The following is a 13,945-nucleotide window of genomic DNA, read 5'->3' on the forward strand; positions in this document are numbered from 1 at the left end:
GCTAAATGAATTTAAAATGATTGCTTCTTGAAAGAAGAAATGGGGGAGGTGTGTTCTGGGCTTGTTATTTTTGCAACAATTTTCATACAGATACTTTTCTTTGTTAAATGATTTGTATGTATGTGTGTGTACATTTTAGTTTCTTTGAAAAGCTAAATTTAAAAAGACCTAGTTACTACAAACACCAACATTCCAACGTTTAATAGTTCTATAAACTTCTAAGTCCTTGCTATAAGTCTATTGCTAATTTCAACTGGAATTTTCTTCACCAAGGTCACAATAGATTCCCTCTCCAGGTCCTCCTATTTACGTAACAAGTCTATTTTTGCTTGGTTGTTAAATGGCAAGGTTAATATTGCAGATGCTCTAACTGATGAACCCAGACTCGCTGAGCAGTTCTGAGACGGCATCTAGCTCTGCACTACCAGAGCTCTTCAGACAATATATCAAATACATGGACCCTTCTCACTAACTGTTGAGAGTTCAATCAAACCAAATATACACCTATCAGCCCCTTATCTGTAATCACATGAACACTATTAAAAGTAGGCACTACAATCAGCAAAGCACTTTGAGGCACCCCACTTGTCTCAACAATAATCAACACTATAACCAAACAGGCGCCAAAAGGACTCAGTATTACCATTAGACAAGCATTTCTGATAGAAGTCTGCTACACGATGTGAAGGTCTCCAAGTTTTGATTATAAAGGCAGCAAAAGGCAACCCTCTACTGAAAACTGGTCAGATTAGAAAGAAAAATACATAATCATCAAGGCATTGCTGTATGCAAAGTGTCTTAAGAAAAGTTCTTTCTCATTCATTTAAAAGAAGCTCATAATAGAATCCCACATTTTCAAGCATAAGTCTCTACATGTTTCTGGTCTAAAATGTGTTCTTTCTCCCGCTTTTAAGGACACTATAAGGCAAATTATGTTCTCAGGAAAAGAAACAAACTTACCTTTCACAAGCTCGGACAGTCCATGCGGCAATTATCCATAATGAGATACTAAAAACCAAGAGTACAGTTCCTGGGCATATAGTCATTAAAGTCTTCATAACAAAACGCGTATTGAAGTTTATCTTATTAAGCGCTCCAATGCTTCTAGAGGAGGCATCAGTGAAAAGTTTGCTATGTAAAAGCATGACTCTGGCAATCAGATAGAGTCTTAAGAACATTGGTATAGATAAAATAATATCCACATCAGCGGTGGTGGTGGATGGGGCATAGGAGAAGGCAAGCCGGGCCGTCCATGTGAACGTATAATTCCCAGGTATGGGATGAATAGCACACACCAGTATTTCCAAGCAGATGAAGAAAATACGCTCATAAGTCATGGCTATTCTCCAGTCATCTGCTCCATTGTCCACCATGAACAACTGAAAAAATAAAGTAGAAAATCAGCTTCAGTATGGCATGAATGGTCCACAAGGGTTAGTGCAGATTTTTCAAATACATCACAGGTGACTTTAAGCAATCATGGCGAGCACTAGGTCTTAACTTCTAAATGCTAGCAGCCAGGTACACTATTTTAAGAAAACGGCATTGGCACAGAAGAACTTTATTTTGTAAAAATTAAGATTACAAACTCACGATACAGGAGCGGAAGCTATTTTGGAGTCTTGGCTCCTGTATAATCACGTCAGTGATATCATTTAAACATAAGGGACTGGGGCCTATCAGTAATGTACCCCGCCCCTCCCCCTCCCCCTTAGATGAAGTCAGAAAGACTTGTCTTGTAACAAGTTGTTCTTCTCCTTGAGGATCTAGATCTAAGCCTTGCACAATTCTAGCCATATTCTCAGTGAAATCTATTTACAGTGCCTGGGCAATTGGTTATAGCCTCTAATGCAACGATACAGGAGCGTTCTTACAGATAATCTTATTTTTGGCTTCTGAAAGAAAGTCACAAGGCACCCCAGACAAATGTGGCAAAAACGTTTCTCCCAGCTTCCTTGCTACTGCTCTATATTTTACCTCGTTCCTTCTGCGCTCCCGAAGCCTTCCCTTGGATTATTAATTCATTTTCAATCTCTCTTTCTATAATAAAGATTCCTTTTCCCTACTTCCGTCATTCCTCACTCCACAATGAACGAAAACAAAGAAAGGAAAGAACAAGAATATAGATGGATGGTAAAAGGAACAGAAAAGAATGTTTCATGTCTTCCCTGGCTGTTCAGTAAACAAGTCCCCCAGGCTCGAGATCATAAACAGCCAGGGGCATCTGGAAATGTGTGGCGACATTTCTGACTGCCACAGGGACTGGTGAAGGCTACTGGCATTTACAGCCAGGAAGCCAGCGGTGCCAAGCTCACTGTCGTTCTGAGAGTCCCACGCACAAAACAGACCTGTCTGCCCAGAATGCCAACAGTGCTCTCCCACTGAGAGAGATGACATATTCTTTGCCTTTTGGTAGGAAGCCAATTTCTGTAGAAAGCAGGAGAAGAAAGCAACCCAAGTGAGAACCGTGCATTCTCAGGTAAGTGAGTTGCAAAGGAAGTTGGCTGAGCAGATCTTCACGATGATTGCATTCTATGATCTCTGCTCCTCTGGAGTCAAAATAGTCACCTCCCCACCACTTGCATGCTAAGATTCTTCAGTCGTGTCTGACTCTTTGCAATCCTGTGGACTGTAGCCCGCCAGGCTCCTCGGTTTATGGAATTCTCCAGGCAAGAATACTGGAATGGGTTGCCAAGTTCCCCTCCTCCCCCCAGCACTTAGATGGTAACAAATTCCGATTCTAAGTTAATTGTCCTGCAGGTCACAGCTACTGCCCACACTGTCATTCAAACACTGCCATCAGTGCTACTTGCAAGGACAGGAATTTGAGGACCAAATGATCACTTCTTTCTGGTACTTCAAAAAAGTTGGAGAATAAGCAGGATCTCTTACCAAATTTTCAACAAATTATGGCAACATATGGTTTTCTGTATGCCTTTATCATTAACTTTCTACCCAGGGAACTCAGAGGGTTTGATAAATAAATGCTAAGAGACAGTAAAAATTAGACTTTCCAATTTCCAAGAAAGAAACAGATCATAAATAAAGCCATTAAGTTGGCCACAGAAATATTCTTGTGCAGTTCACCACTTTCAATACCACACTGGCATAAAAGATTTCAATAATAAAGATATACAAAAGATTGCATAGATATAATGGTAGAAGCCTTCTAAACTGTTTACCAGTGAGTATTTACAGGATACTCTATAACTCTTCAGGAATGTGAATCCAAAATCTCTTAAGATGCTTATGTCCAAAAGGATGTCTTCCTCCAACTAGCTACTTTGAGAGGCTCTATACATTCTAGAGGCGCTATCACTACTCTTGGTAAAGTGCTATCAAGAGCCAGTGTAAGTCACATAAGAAAAACAATACTGTTATTTAAGCCTACGTTTCCATTTCTACTGAAAATGATATTACCCAGTTTGTCTCCTTTCTTTACCAAACATGGCTCTGAATGACTTGGAAACAAATCAAATCCACCCCCAAAAGGAGTCATAAGCACCAAGACACCGGATAGACAGAAGCTGTGCTACAGATTCTCAGCACGATTCCAAGACAGGCTTTCCCCACGCCCTTCCGGGCAATAGCAGCATCCGTGCAGAATGAGTGCCTTCTGAGGTGAGCGGTAAAGCGATGTATAATGCAGACATGTTACTTCCAGGCTCCTATTTCTCCTGGTCCTCCCCATCACTCCCAGAGCACTTGGTCCCCTGACCTCACGCAGGCTACCCCCTCTTTCCAGGCCTTTCCATCGCCCTCCCTGCTCACTTCCCTAATGAGGCCAGTTCACTCCTTCCTCCCCAGAACTGCAACCACTGTGTCGCCAGTATCCTCAGCAGCCTTCTGCCTCGTGTTCCGGTGGGCCTGCCCCAGGAACTTCCCATCAGGGACGTGCAAGTGGGCTGGGCCCACCACAGGCACGTGCTCTCAGTGCCAGCTGAACCTTCAGCGTCTCTGCCATCATCCCCGGACCCCTACAGCTTCTGCTCCAGACAGGAGCCTATTTCTGCAGAGCCAACGTTGTTCCTGTCAGTACACTTGCCCTCACTATCAGAAATACCTCCATTTCATACTTCAGCCACAAGTTCACCTACATCTCTTCCTTTCCCCTTATTTCCACTCTCCTCTGTTCCATCTATTTACAGCAGTGTTCCGCTGAAATCCAGTTCCCCTCCACTGACAGCCCAGTTCCTGTGCTTTCTCCCTCTCAGCAGACGATACAGGCAAGTTCAAATCCCTGCCATTCATTAAAATCAGAGCAACACAAACAAGGGCTTCCCTGGTGGCTCAGACGGTAAACAATGCGGGAGACCCGGGTTCGATCCCTGGGTCGGGAAGATTCCCCTGGAGAAGGAAATGGCAACCCACTCCAGTTGCCTGGAAAATTCCATAGACAGAGGAGCCTTGTAGGCTACAGTCCATGGGGTCGCAAAGAGTCGGACATGATGGAATGACTTCACTTCACTTCAACACAGAGTCCCCGCCGGCTCTGTGTCTGCCCTAAGTAGGCTTCATTTTCTCACTTTTCTTTCAGCCCCAACACCTCCGTGGGGCTTTCGTCCTCATCACCCATCACTCCAGCAATACAACTCTGCCTAAGTGTCACTCAAAACACCGGGGATGACCCAGAGAGATGTTATGGGGAGGGAGGTGGGAGGGGGGTTCATGTTTGGGAATGCATGTAAGAATTAAAGATTTTAAAATTAAAAAATAAAATAAAATAGATTGAGAGCATCAAAAAAAAAAAGAAACCCCCCCAAAAATAATAAAAAAATAAAAAATCATTTGTTATTTAAAAAAAAAAAAGAACTCTAGTTCTTCCAACTTAATCTTTATCTCACTTGATCTGATATTAATCATTTCTTCCTTTCTAAAAAAAGATCTCTTCTCTTGGCTTGTGTGTGACATTGCTTTAAAAAAAAAATTTGCTACCATTCTGAAGAAGCTATCTCATTTTTCCTGAAAAAAAAAAAAAGCCCTTTCCCCTTAAAATCATTCACGAGCCCCTTCTCTACTGAGCTTCATCTCTGACTCTTCTTTCTGTAGAGTTCCAGGAGGACCTCTTCCATGCCTTTTACCTCTACAACCAGATTTCTCCTACTGGAAGCCATCATCCATCCTCCAGTGACCTTCTGAAAATGGAAATTACATAATCTTATTGCTATCAAGATTAAAACCATTCCAAGCCACCCTCCCCCTGTCAATTCAGCAGTCTGGTTGGGCCTCTCTCTTCAAACTCATTGCCTATTTCCCCTCTTACATTTCCCTCTGGTTGCAGGTTTCAGAACACACTACCCTAATCATGTTTCCCTGTCCTTGTCCATTCTGTCTTAAGGAAAGTCTTTCCACCAAGCAAATTCTTATTCCTTTAAGGCCAAACTCCACAGTCTCAGCTTCCTTAGGACACCATCCAGGCCGAGACAAATCTGCCCGTTTCGTTCCACCGTGATCTCTGTGTGTGCCCCTTATAGCTGCCACCACAGAGGACAATAAGGATTTCTTTGTCAGACTGTCATTCTACTCGTCTGCGAGGCTCCGTATCTATCTGGTAAAGAATTATAAACACTTGGAAAATGAACTGCCTTGCTGTTTCTCAGTTGGTATTGATTACCCTAATCACTAGGCAGGTCCTAATGCTAATTGAGCATGCTCAAGGGAGATGAGAATACTAATACTGAACACAAGTGAAATAAGTCTATGATATTTTCCAAATTTGTAGAGAACACATCCTATTAAATGCTAAGTCACTGCAGCAGCATAATTCTGCAATTTGACAGCATGTTCAATAATGTCCCCAGAGACATTTTCTATCGTGTAGTTGCTTTTTACAATCGGGGTTTAATCAACACCTGAAATTGTTTTAATTCTTGGTTTTATCACAGTACATACTTTAGTGCTAAAGAAAGAAATATTTCCTTCTACTCTTCACTTACCCCCCATCCTTAATAGCTGCTTGTTCCTTTGTTTTTTCGTTTGTTCACTAAATATTCAGTGTACGGAATACTCACTATGTGCCAGGCATTCTGCCATGTATTGGCCACAAGGTAGGATTTGTAGCAGACAGAGTCTGCCCCATGGAACTAACTTTCACCAAGAAAGAAAAACAAAGTCAAAGCAGCAGACGTAAAGCAATTTACTAAAGTAATTATGTCTGTGTATACCGCCATGAAGGAAACAAACAAGAGATCAAGAACGATAAATTGGAGGTGACAGCAGGCGTGGTCATCAGGGAAGTCATCTTGAGAAGTAGCACTTAAGGCAACGCCTGGAAAAAGAGAAGAGCCAGTCACATAAACTGCCAGAAGAAGAACATTCCAGCGGATGAGATAGCACATGTAAAGGCCATAGGCTACAAAGGCTTAGCCTGCTTAAGGAAATGTAACAAAGCCAGAGTGGCAGGTCAAGGGGCAGAGAGAAAGGAGATGAATGAAGAGACAAGAGTGGAGAGACATGTGGGACCTTGACGCCCATAGTGTCAAGACTGGATTTCAGTCCAAGGGCACTGAGTCTGCTGGAGAGTGTTAGGCAAGGAACGCCATGATGTCATTTACAGATTAAACCAGTTTACAAGGGAGGGCACTAGTTAGGAAGTTCTATTGTATCTGACTGGTAGGTAGTATCCCCCTGACCTGCACCAGGATCAGTGAGGGTTGCTATGGAAATGAATACAGTGGGTGCACTAGAGAAATATGTTGGAGATCCAGCTAGAACTTGCTGATGGGCTGAATGTGGCAGTCATTCAAAAAAAGAGAATCAGAGACAACCGAGCTTCTACTCTGACAAACACAGTTGATGTCGGTGCCATGTCCTGAGTACAGTGGGCTGGACACGGGGAACAGGGGAGGTTCCGTTTTGGCCACTGCCATTTGAGTGTAGATGCCAAGTAGGCAGCAGGATATGCAAGTCACTCAGAGGCGAACTCTGGACTATTGAAATAAATTTGGAAGGCATCAGTATTTAGGTAGTTTTATGAGATCAAAAGAAAAATTAGAGGAAACGAAGAGGACAGGACACAGGGCCAAGTCCTGAGGAACTCCAAATGTGGAGGGCAGCTGGAAAGCCAAGCCTGTCTGTGAAGCAGGAAGAAAAGAAAGTATTTTTAGAGTCCAGGGTGAGGGCTGTCAATTATAAACTGTCAAATAATATTTACCAGGTTCAGAGCTATGATAAGGCATCCAATATTCTACACAGAATAAGAAACACTCTAAAGTTTCATCAAGTGACTCCAGGTCAAGAGTGAAAATCCAACTGTAAAAATATTCCCATTACATTCAATATGACCCATACAATACACAGACAATCTCTTTTAAGCCAACTTGTGGGGGAGTTAGAGTAGTCAAAATGACAGATATTAAACCATCTCTATATTCATTTTTCATTTTGATGTTGATCAAAGAAGAAAGATTCTAGGGCTAAAGCATGACAGTTTCATCTACTTTAATTCTAGAGCTGTGGTTAATGGTCTTTGCCAGAGTAAAGTAATTTGTAGGCATAACAGGACATGCTCTCCAAATATATCCCATCACAAGCTTTCCATTGGAAGTGCTTTCCATTTGCTCTGCTTCAAGCTCATTGTCCAAGATGACCTGGTAGCAAGAGTCAGCAGCAAAAAGAGGGTGGCACAGGCCCATCACATGATCAGGGCATGTGCTGGCACAAGGACCTCAGCTTAGCCAGCTGAGGAGAGTGAGGGACTGAGCGGCAACGCCTCAGCCACCTTCTAGTTGGAGAATAAATGCATACAAGGTCGTGTTAGTTTCTGCTGTGCAACGAACTCAGTGAGCTCTCTCTCTCTCTCTCTATATATATATATATATATCCCCCGCCCCCCTTGAACCTCCCCGCCCCTCCAACCCATCCCTCTAGGTCATCAGAGAGCACTGAGCTGAGCTCCCTGCGACACACAGCTTCCCACAAGTTATCTATTTACACATGGCAGTGTATGTATGTTAATCCTACTCTCTCAATTCTTCAGAAAAACAAACATTATATACTAACACGTGTGTATGAAATCTAGAAAGATGGTACACATGAGCCTGTGTGCAGGGCAGGAACAGAGATGCAGCTGTAGAAAGCAGACTTGTGCACACAGAGGGGAAGGGGAGCCGCCTTCAACACGTGCTCTTTCTCTTCAGTGAGGTGAAAGCTCTCTGGTCTGATCTCGGGACACTGTCTTATATATAAAGTTTCCTTTCCAGTAGAGAATTCACAGCAGTGTTCAGCACAGAAGTGGTGTGTGAAAATCATTCTGCATAAAATAAGTTTAGGCATGTATTTGTTTAAAAAGTAAATATAGGCAGAATAACCAACCAAACAAACAAAAAACCTCTGAAAAGGAAGAGTAAGACGGAGAAGTAGTTTTGATAGATTATTAAACAAGATAATGATTGAAACCGTGTGGTACTGGGACATAAACTCACTGAGAGGCCAATGGGACAGTACAGAAGACTAGACCAAATAGGCCCAACATACCAGGACATTCTCAGTGTTGTAAGGCAGACCATCAAGTCAGTGAGGAAAACACAGTTTATTAAAAAATGATTTGCGGACAACTAAAGAGCCGACTAGAGAAACATACAATTGAATGGATGCTTCATACCAAATATATCAAGAAAAATTCCAGGTGGATGAAAGACTTCGATATAAAAATGAAACTAAACTACTAACATAATGGAAGAAATCATGTAAGAATTATTTTGCAAGCTCACTAAAAGGAAGGCCTTTTAAATTATTTACTCACTTTTTATAGATGTATTGATTTACAATCTTGTGTTAGTTTTAGGTGTAAGAAAAGAGATCCAGTTATACATGTATATATATTTTCTTTTTCATATTGTTCTTTATTACGTTAAGGAAAGCCTTTTAACTGTGACAAAAACACCAGAGTCTTAAAAGAAAATATTGATACATTTTTTAATTGACTACACTAATCTTTTTGCTTTCTGCACCTGGCCAAAACTATAATAAAGAGAATAAAAAAGACAAACACCAAAACATGGGGAGACTCTTCATAAGTGTTACCACAAAAAAACCTAATTTCCCTAATGGTATAAAATTTCCTATAATTCCTTATGAAAGAGATGAGCAGATTTAACAGAAAAATAAACAAATGATAAAAATAGCAGGTCATGGAAAAGGAAATAGAAATAGTTCTTAAATCTATAAAAAAAAGAAAAGTCCAGCTTCAATCATAAGGGGGAAATATGATACCATGTTTTGGACCTGTCACACTGAACAATATCTGTAAGTTCTATAACACACTATGCTAATGAAGGCATGGAGAAATAGGAAGGCTCATACACTGTGGGTGGAAGTGTAAATCAGTACAACCCCAGGGAGGGCAATTTATGAGGTTATAAACGTATATGTTCTTTGATGATGCGATTTCATTTTCTTAGATGAAATCTGTCCTACTTACATATTTACATATGTAAGAATAAACATGCATGGATATTTTTATAGCATAGATTGTATATTAGCAAAAGACTAGAAATAATCTCAGTATCCACTAAAAGGGAAAAGGTTTAAACAAATTAGAGATGTCCACAAAATGGATCAGCAGGCTGTTTAGAAAAGATGATAAAATTGTTATATATTATTCAAGGAAATGGTCTATTAAGTCACTCAGTTGAACAACAACAATAGAAGCATTCTATATGCTATTTGTGTGTAGCTTTGTTAATAGGAGAACATATATTCATATTTGTATGTGCAAAAAACATCTGAAAGAATATTCTAGAACTTACTGATAAATGTTGCTTAGTGGAGGTAAACTGAGTGGCTAGGGATAAGAAATGGAAGGGAGACTTTCAAGTACACATTTAAAAAAATACTCTTATTATGAAATCATGTGAATGAATAAATGCAAGTTAATTAATAACAAAAATAAGGGAAATGACTAAAGAAGAGAGGAAGGGAAAATGAGAATGACTGAGTTCATTAGACTTTTGCAACTCTAACAAATAGTTTATATGTACAAACCTGATAAACTAGAAAGCAGTAACTGACGTTCAAAATGATAATCTACAGACATGAAACGCATTGAATACAATTTATATCAAAACTGTTTGGCTTACCAAGGCAAAACCTTGAACCATTACATTACATAACTGTTTTCAACAACATGAACAAAAAATAAATAAGACTTCTTGGTTAACCTTTAACCAAATATTCAATAAGACCAAGTTCTGCTGTTCATTCAGTTACTGAATGATTCTGCTTGTAAGGTTCTATGGATACAAAGATTCAAAAGCCTCTTGGTGTTTGATAAGGAAGTGAAATATAAACGAGTAATTACTGTGCTGGTGGAAACTGCCAAAAGAGAGACATGAAGAAGACACTGAGAAAAGTACAGAGGAGGCTCCAACATAAACTAGAACCTGGTACCTCCCCCTTCTTCCCCATCCATTGCCTGGACTCTTCATATAACTCAGGACTAAGAACTTCCAAGCTGAGTTCTTGGATATCAAGGGGATAGTGGCCCAAAGGAAAATGCACAAAACGTGAAAATGTACAGAACACAAAAAAAGAGAGAGAGTCCTTGCTCAGAAACCAACTTTTGGATGAAATAAAGTGAAAAGTCACTAAAGAGGTAAGACAAATAATGAAGATCTCCTCATTAAGGCATCAGGCTTCCCTGGTAGCTCAGCTGGTAAAGAATCCACCTGCAATGCAGGAGACCCTGGTTTGCTTGCTGGGTCGGGAAGATCCCCTGGAGAAGGGATAGGCTACCCACTCCAGTATTCATGGACTTCCCTGGTGGCTCAGACAATATAGAATCAGTCTGCAATGTGGCGACCTGGGTTCAATCCCTAGGCTGGGAAGATCCCCTGGAGGAGGGTATGGCAACCCACTCCAGTATTCTTGCCTGGAGAATCCCCATGGACAGACGAGCCTGGCAGGCTGCAGTTCATGGGGTTGCAAAGAGTCGGACACAACTGAGCAACTAAGCACAGTACAGTACAAGAAAAAAAATCAACGAAGAATTCAGACCACAACTTGCTGCCACAGACTAGGTCAAGAACAAACAGGTGAAGAGAGAAGATATCAGTGGTACTGAGATTCCTGCCAAGACCCTCAGCCTAGGACTGGAGGAGGAAAACCAGAAAAGCTATGTTTAGAATTCATATTCTGGGTTCACTGCTGAGCAAAACTGGGAAGATTTCCTTATCACCCTCCACTGGAGCCTTTCTTGCTTTTGGAGCCTCTTGCCCACCCCGGCAGTCCTGTGCACTCATGCTGTCCTGGATCCAAGAATGAGGATTTCCAAACTGCTGCACTAAAATATTAATCAATGAATTGCTAACTCTTCCCTGGGGGAAGAGTGTAAAGAACTGGACTGGAATGTAAGAAAGCCAGGCTCAGCTTCCAGATGGTCTAACTTGTTACAGGACCTTAGGAAGTCATGTGAACTTCATGGACCTATTTCTTCCGTCTTCTGTAAAATGGAGATAATGCTATTTGCTGTCTCTGAAAGTAGTTGTAATGATGAAATAAACAGTCAGCATACATTAGGGCCAACACTGTGCCACTTCCTTCCCTCTTTTCTCTCTTTTCCATCTCCATTATAGAAACGTCCGCTTTCCCAGACTCTTTTGCAGGTACGTGTAGCCATGTGATATAGTCATGATCAGATATCATAAGCAGGGGCACTCACTAAAATGTCTTTGCTTTTTTGGATAAAAATGATATCTTACTGACACAGGATGCTTCATTCCCTTCCTCTGACCCTAAAAAGAGGTGATGTCAAGGTCTGCAGAAGTTATCTTGTGATCATAAGAAAAAGGTGAAAAGAATCACAGTCGCGCCATCCCTGACATCTGGAGCCCCTGAGTCAGCAACCACAGACTCCACTTGCTTTAGCCACTATTAGTTGAGTTTTTTGTCAAGCAGCTAAAAGTATGTCTACATTTAATTTAAAATACCTTCAACTGCTATGTAGGCTTCCTAGGTTGCTCAATGGTAAAGAGTCTGCCTGTCAATGCAGGAGACACAGGTTTGGTTTATGGGTCGGATCCCCTGAAGTAGGAAATGGCAACCATTCCAGTATTTATTCTTGCCTGGAAAATCCCATGGACAGAGGAGCCTGGCTGGCTACAGTCCAAAGACTCTTTGGGATCACAAAGAGTCAAACAAAACTGAGCAACTGAGCATATACATGCTATGTACAGGTCTACAAAAATAGGTCTTCCCTCGTAGCTCATTTGGTAAAGAATCTGCCTGCAACGCAGGAGACCCGGGTTCGATCCCTGGGTTGGGAAGATCCCCTGGAGAAGGAAATGACAACCCACTCCAGTATTCTTGTCTGGAGAATCCCATGAACAGAGGAGCCTGGCAGGTTATAGTCCATGGGGTTGCAAGAGTTGGACATAACTTAGCGACTAAACCACCATCATAGAAATAAGGAATCATCATCAACTTAAACACCCTCAAGAGTCCCTTGGACTGCAGAGAGATAAACCCAGTCAATCCTAAAGGAAATCAACCTTAAATACTCATTGGAAGGACTGATGCTGATGCTGAAGCTCCAATACTTTGGCCACCTGATGTGAAGAGCTAACTCACTGGAAAAGACCCTGATGCTGGGTAAGACTGAGGGCAGGAAGAGAAGGGGATGATAGAGGATGATATGGTTAGACAGTATCACTGACTTGATGGAGATGAATTTGAGCAAACTCCAGGAGATAGTGAAGGACGGGAGAGCTGGGCATGCTGCAGTCCATGGGGTCACAGAGATTTGGACACAACTGAGTGACTGAACAACAAAACACTTAATGGAGAGAGCAGCCAGTATTTCAAAAGGGATATATATATCAATATTAGAATTTAAAGTATATACGGTAACTGCTGAGTGGCAGAGTTACTTCTTGGGAGGCTTTTGTTCATGCCTTTTAAATATCAACCAGCTGCTCAGAATATCAAATTGTATTGGTTCAGTTCAGTCACTCAGTCATGTCCGACTCTTTGCGACCCCGTGGACTTCAGCATGCCAGGCCTCCCTGTCCATTGCCAACTCTCAGAGTTTACTCAAATTCATGTCCATTGAGTCGATGATACCATCCAACCATCTCATCCTCTCTTGTCCCCTACTCCTCCTGCCTTCAATCTTTCCCAGAAATCTGTATGCAGGTCAGGAAGCAACAGTTAGAACTGGACATGGAACAACAGACTGGTTCCAAATAGGAAAAGGAGTACCTCAAGGCTGTATATTGTCACCCTGCTTATTTAGCTTATATTCAGGGTGCATCATGAGAAATGTTGGGCTGGAGGAAGCACAAGCTGGAATCAAGATTGCTGGGAGAAATATCAATAACTTCAGATATGCAGATGACACCACCCTTATGGCAGAAAGTGAAGGAGAACTAAAAAGCCTCTTGATGAAAGTGAAAGAGGAGAGTGAAAAAGTTGGCTTAAAGCTCAACATTCAGAAAACTAAGATCACGGCATCTGGTCCTATCACTTCATGGCAAATAGATGGGGAAACAGTAGAAACAGTGAGAGACTTTATTTTCTAGGGCTCCAAAATCAATTAAAAGACGCTTGCTCCTTGGAAGAAAAGTTATGGCCAAACTAAACAGCATATTAAAAAGCAGAGACATTACTTTGCCAACAAACGTCCATCTCGTCAAAGCTATGGTTTTTCCAGTAGTCATGTACGGATATGAGAGTTGGACTAATAAAGAAAGCTGAGCATCAAAGAATTGACACTTTTGAACTGTGGTGTTGGAGAAGACTCTTGAGAGTCCCTTGGTCTTCAAGGAAATCCAACCAGTCCATCCTAAAGGAAATCAGTCCTGAATGTTCATTGGAAGGACTGATATTGAAGCTGAAACTCCAATACTTTGGCCACCTGATGTGAAGAGCTGACTCATTTGAAAAGACTCTGATGTCATTGTATGACTCATAGGAAATACACACAGATGTTTTGCAGCCAGTGAAGCTT

At 41.5% G+C, this 13,945-nt stretch overlaps 1 protein-coding gene across 1 annotated transcript in view; it reads right to left on the reverse strand.

The window, feature by feature from the left end:
* KCNN2 (potassium calcium-activated channel subfamily N member 2) overlaps nt 1-13,945 on the reverse strand; it is a 168,813-nt gene that overhangs the window by 124,117 nt on the left and 30,751 nt on the right. Inside the window, exon 4 of the mRNA XM_068965522.1 lies at nt 961-1,379. Within this exon, the coding sequence (XP_068821623.1) occupies nt 961-1,379 (419 nt within the window). The remainder of the gene's footprint in view (nt 1-960; nt 1,380-13,945) is intronic.

This window comes from Capricornis sumatraensis, chromosome 2 (genome assembly GCF_032405125.1).
Source record: "Capricornis sumatraensis isolate serow.1 chromosome 2, serow.2, whole genome shotgun sequence".
NCBI classification, from domain to species: domain Eukaryota; kingdom Metazoa; phylum Chordata; class Mammalia; order Artiodactyla; family Bovidae; genus Capricornis; species Capricornis sumatraensis.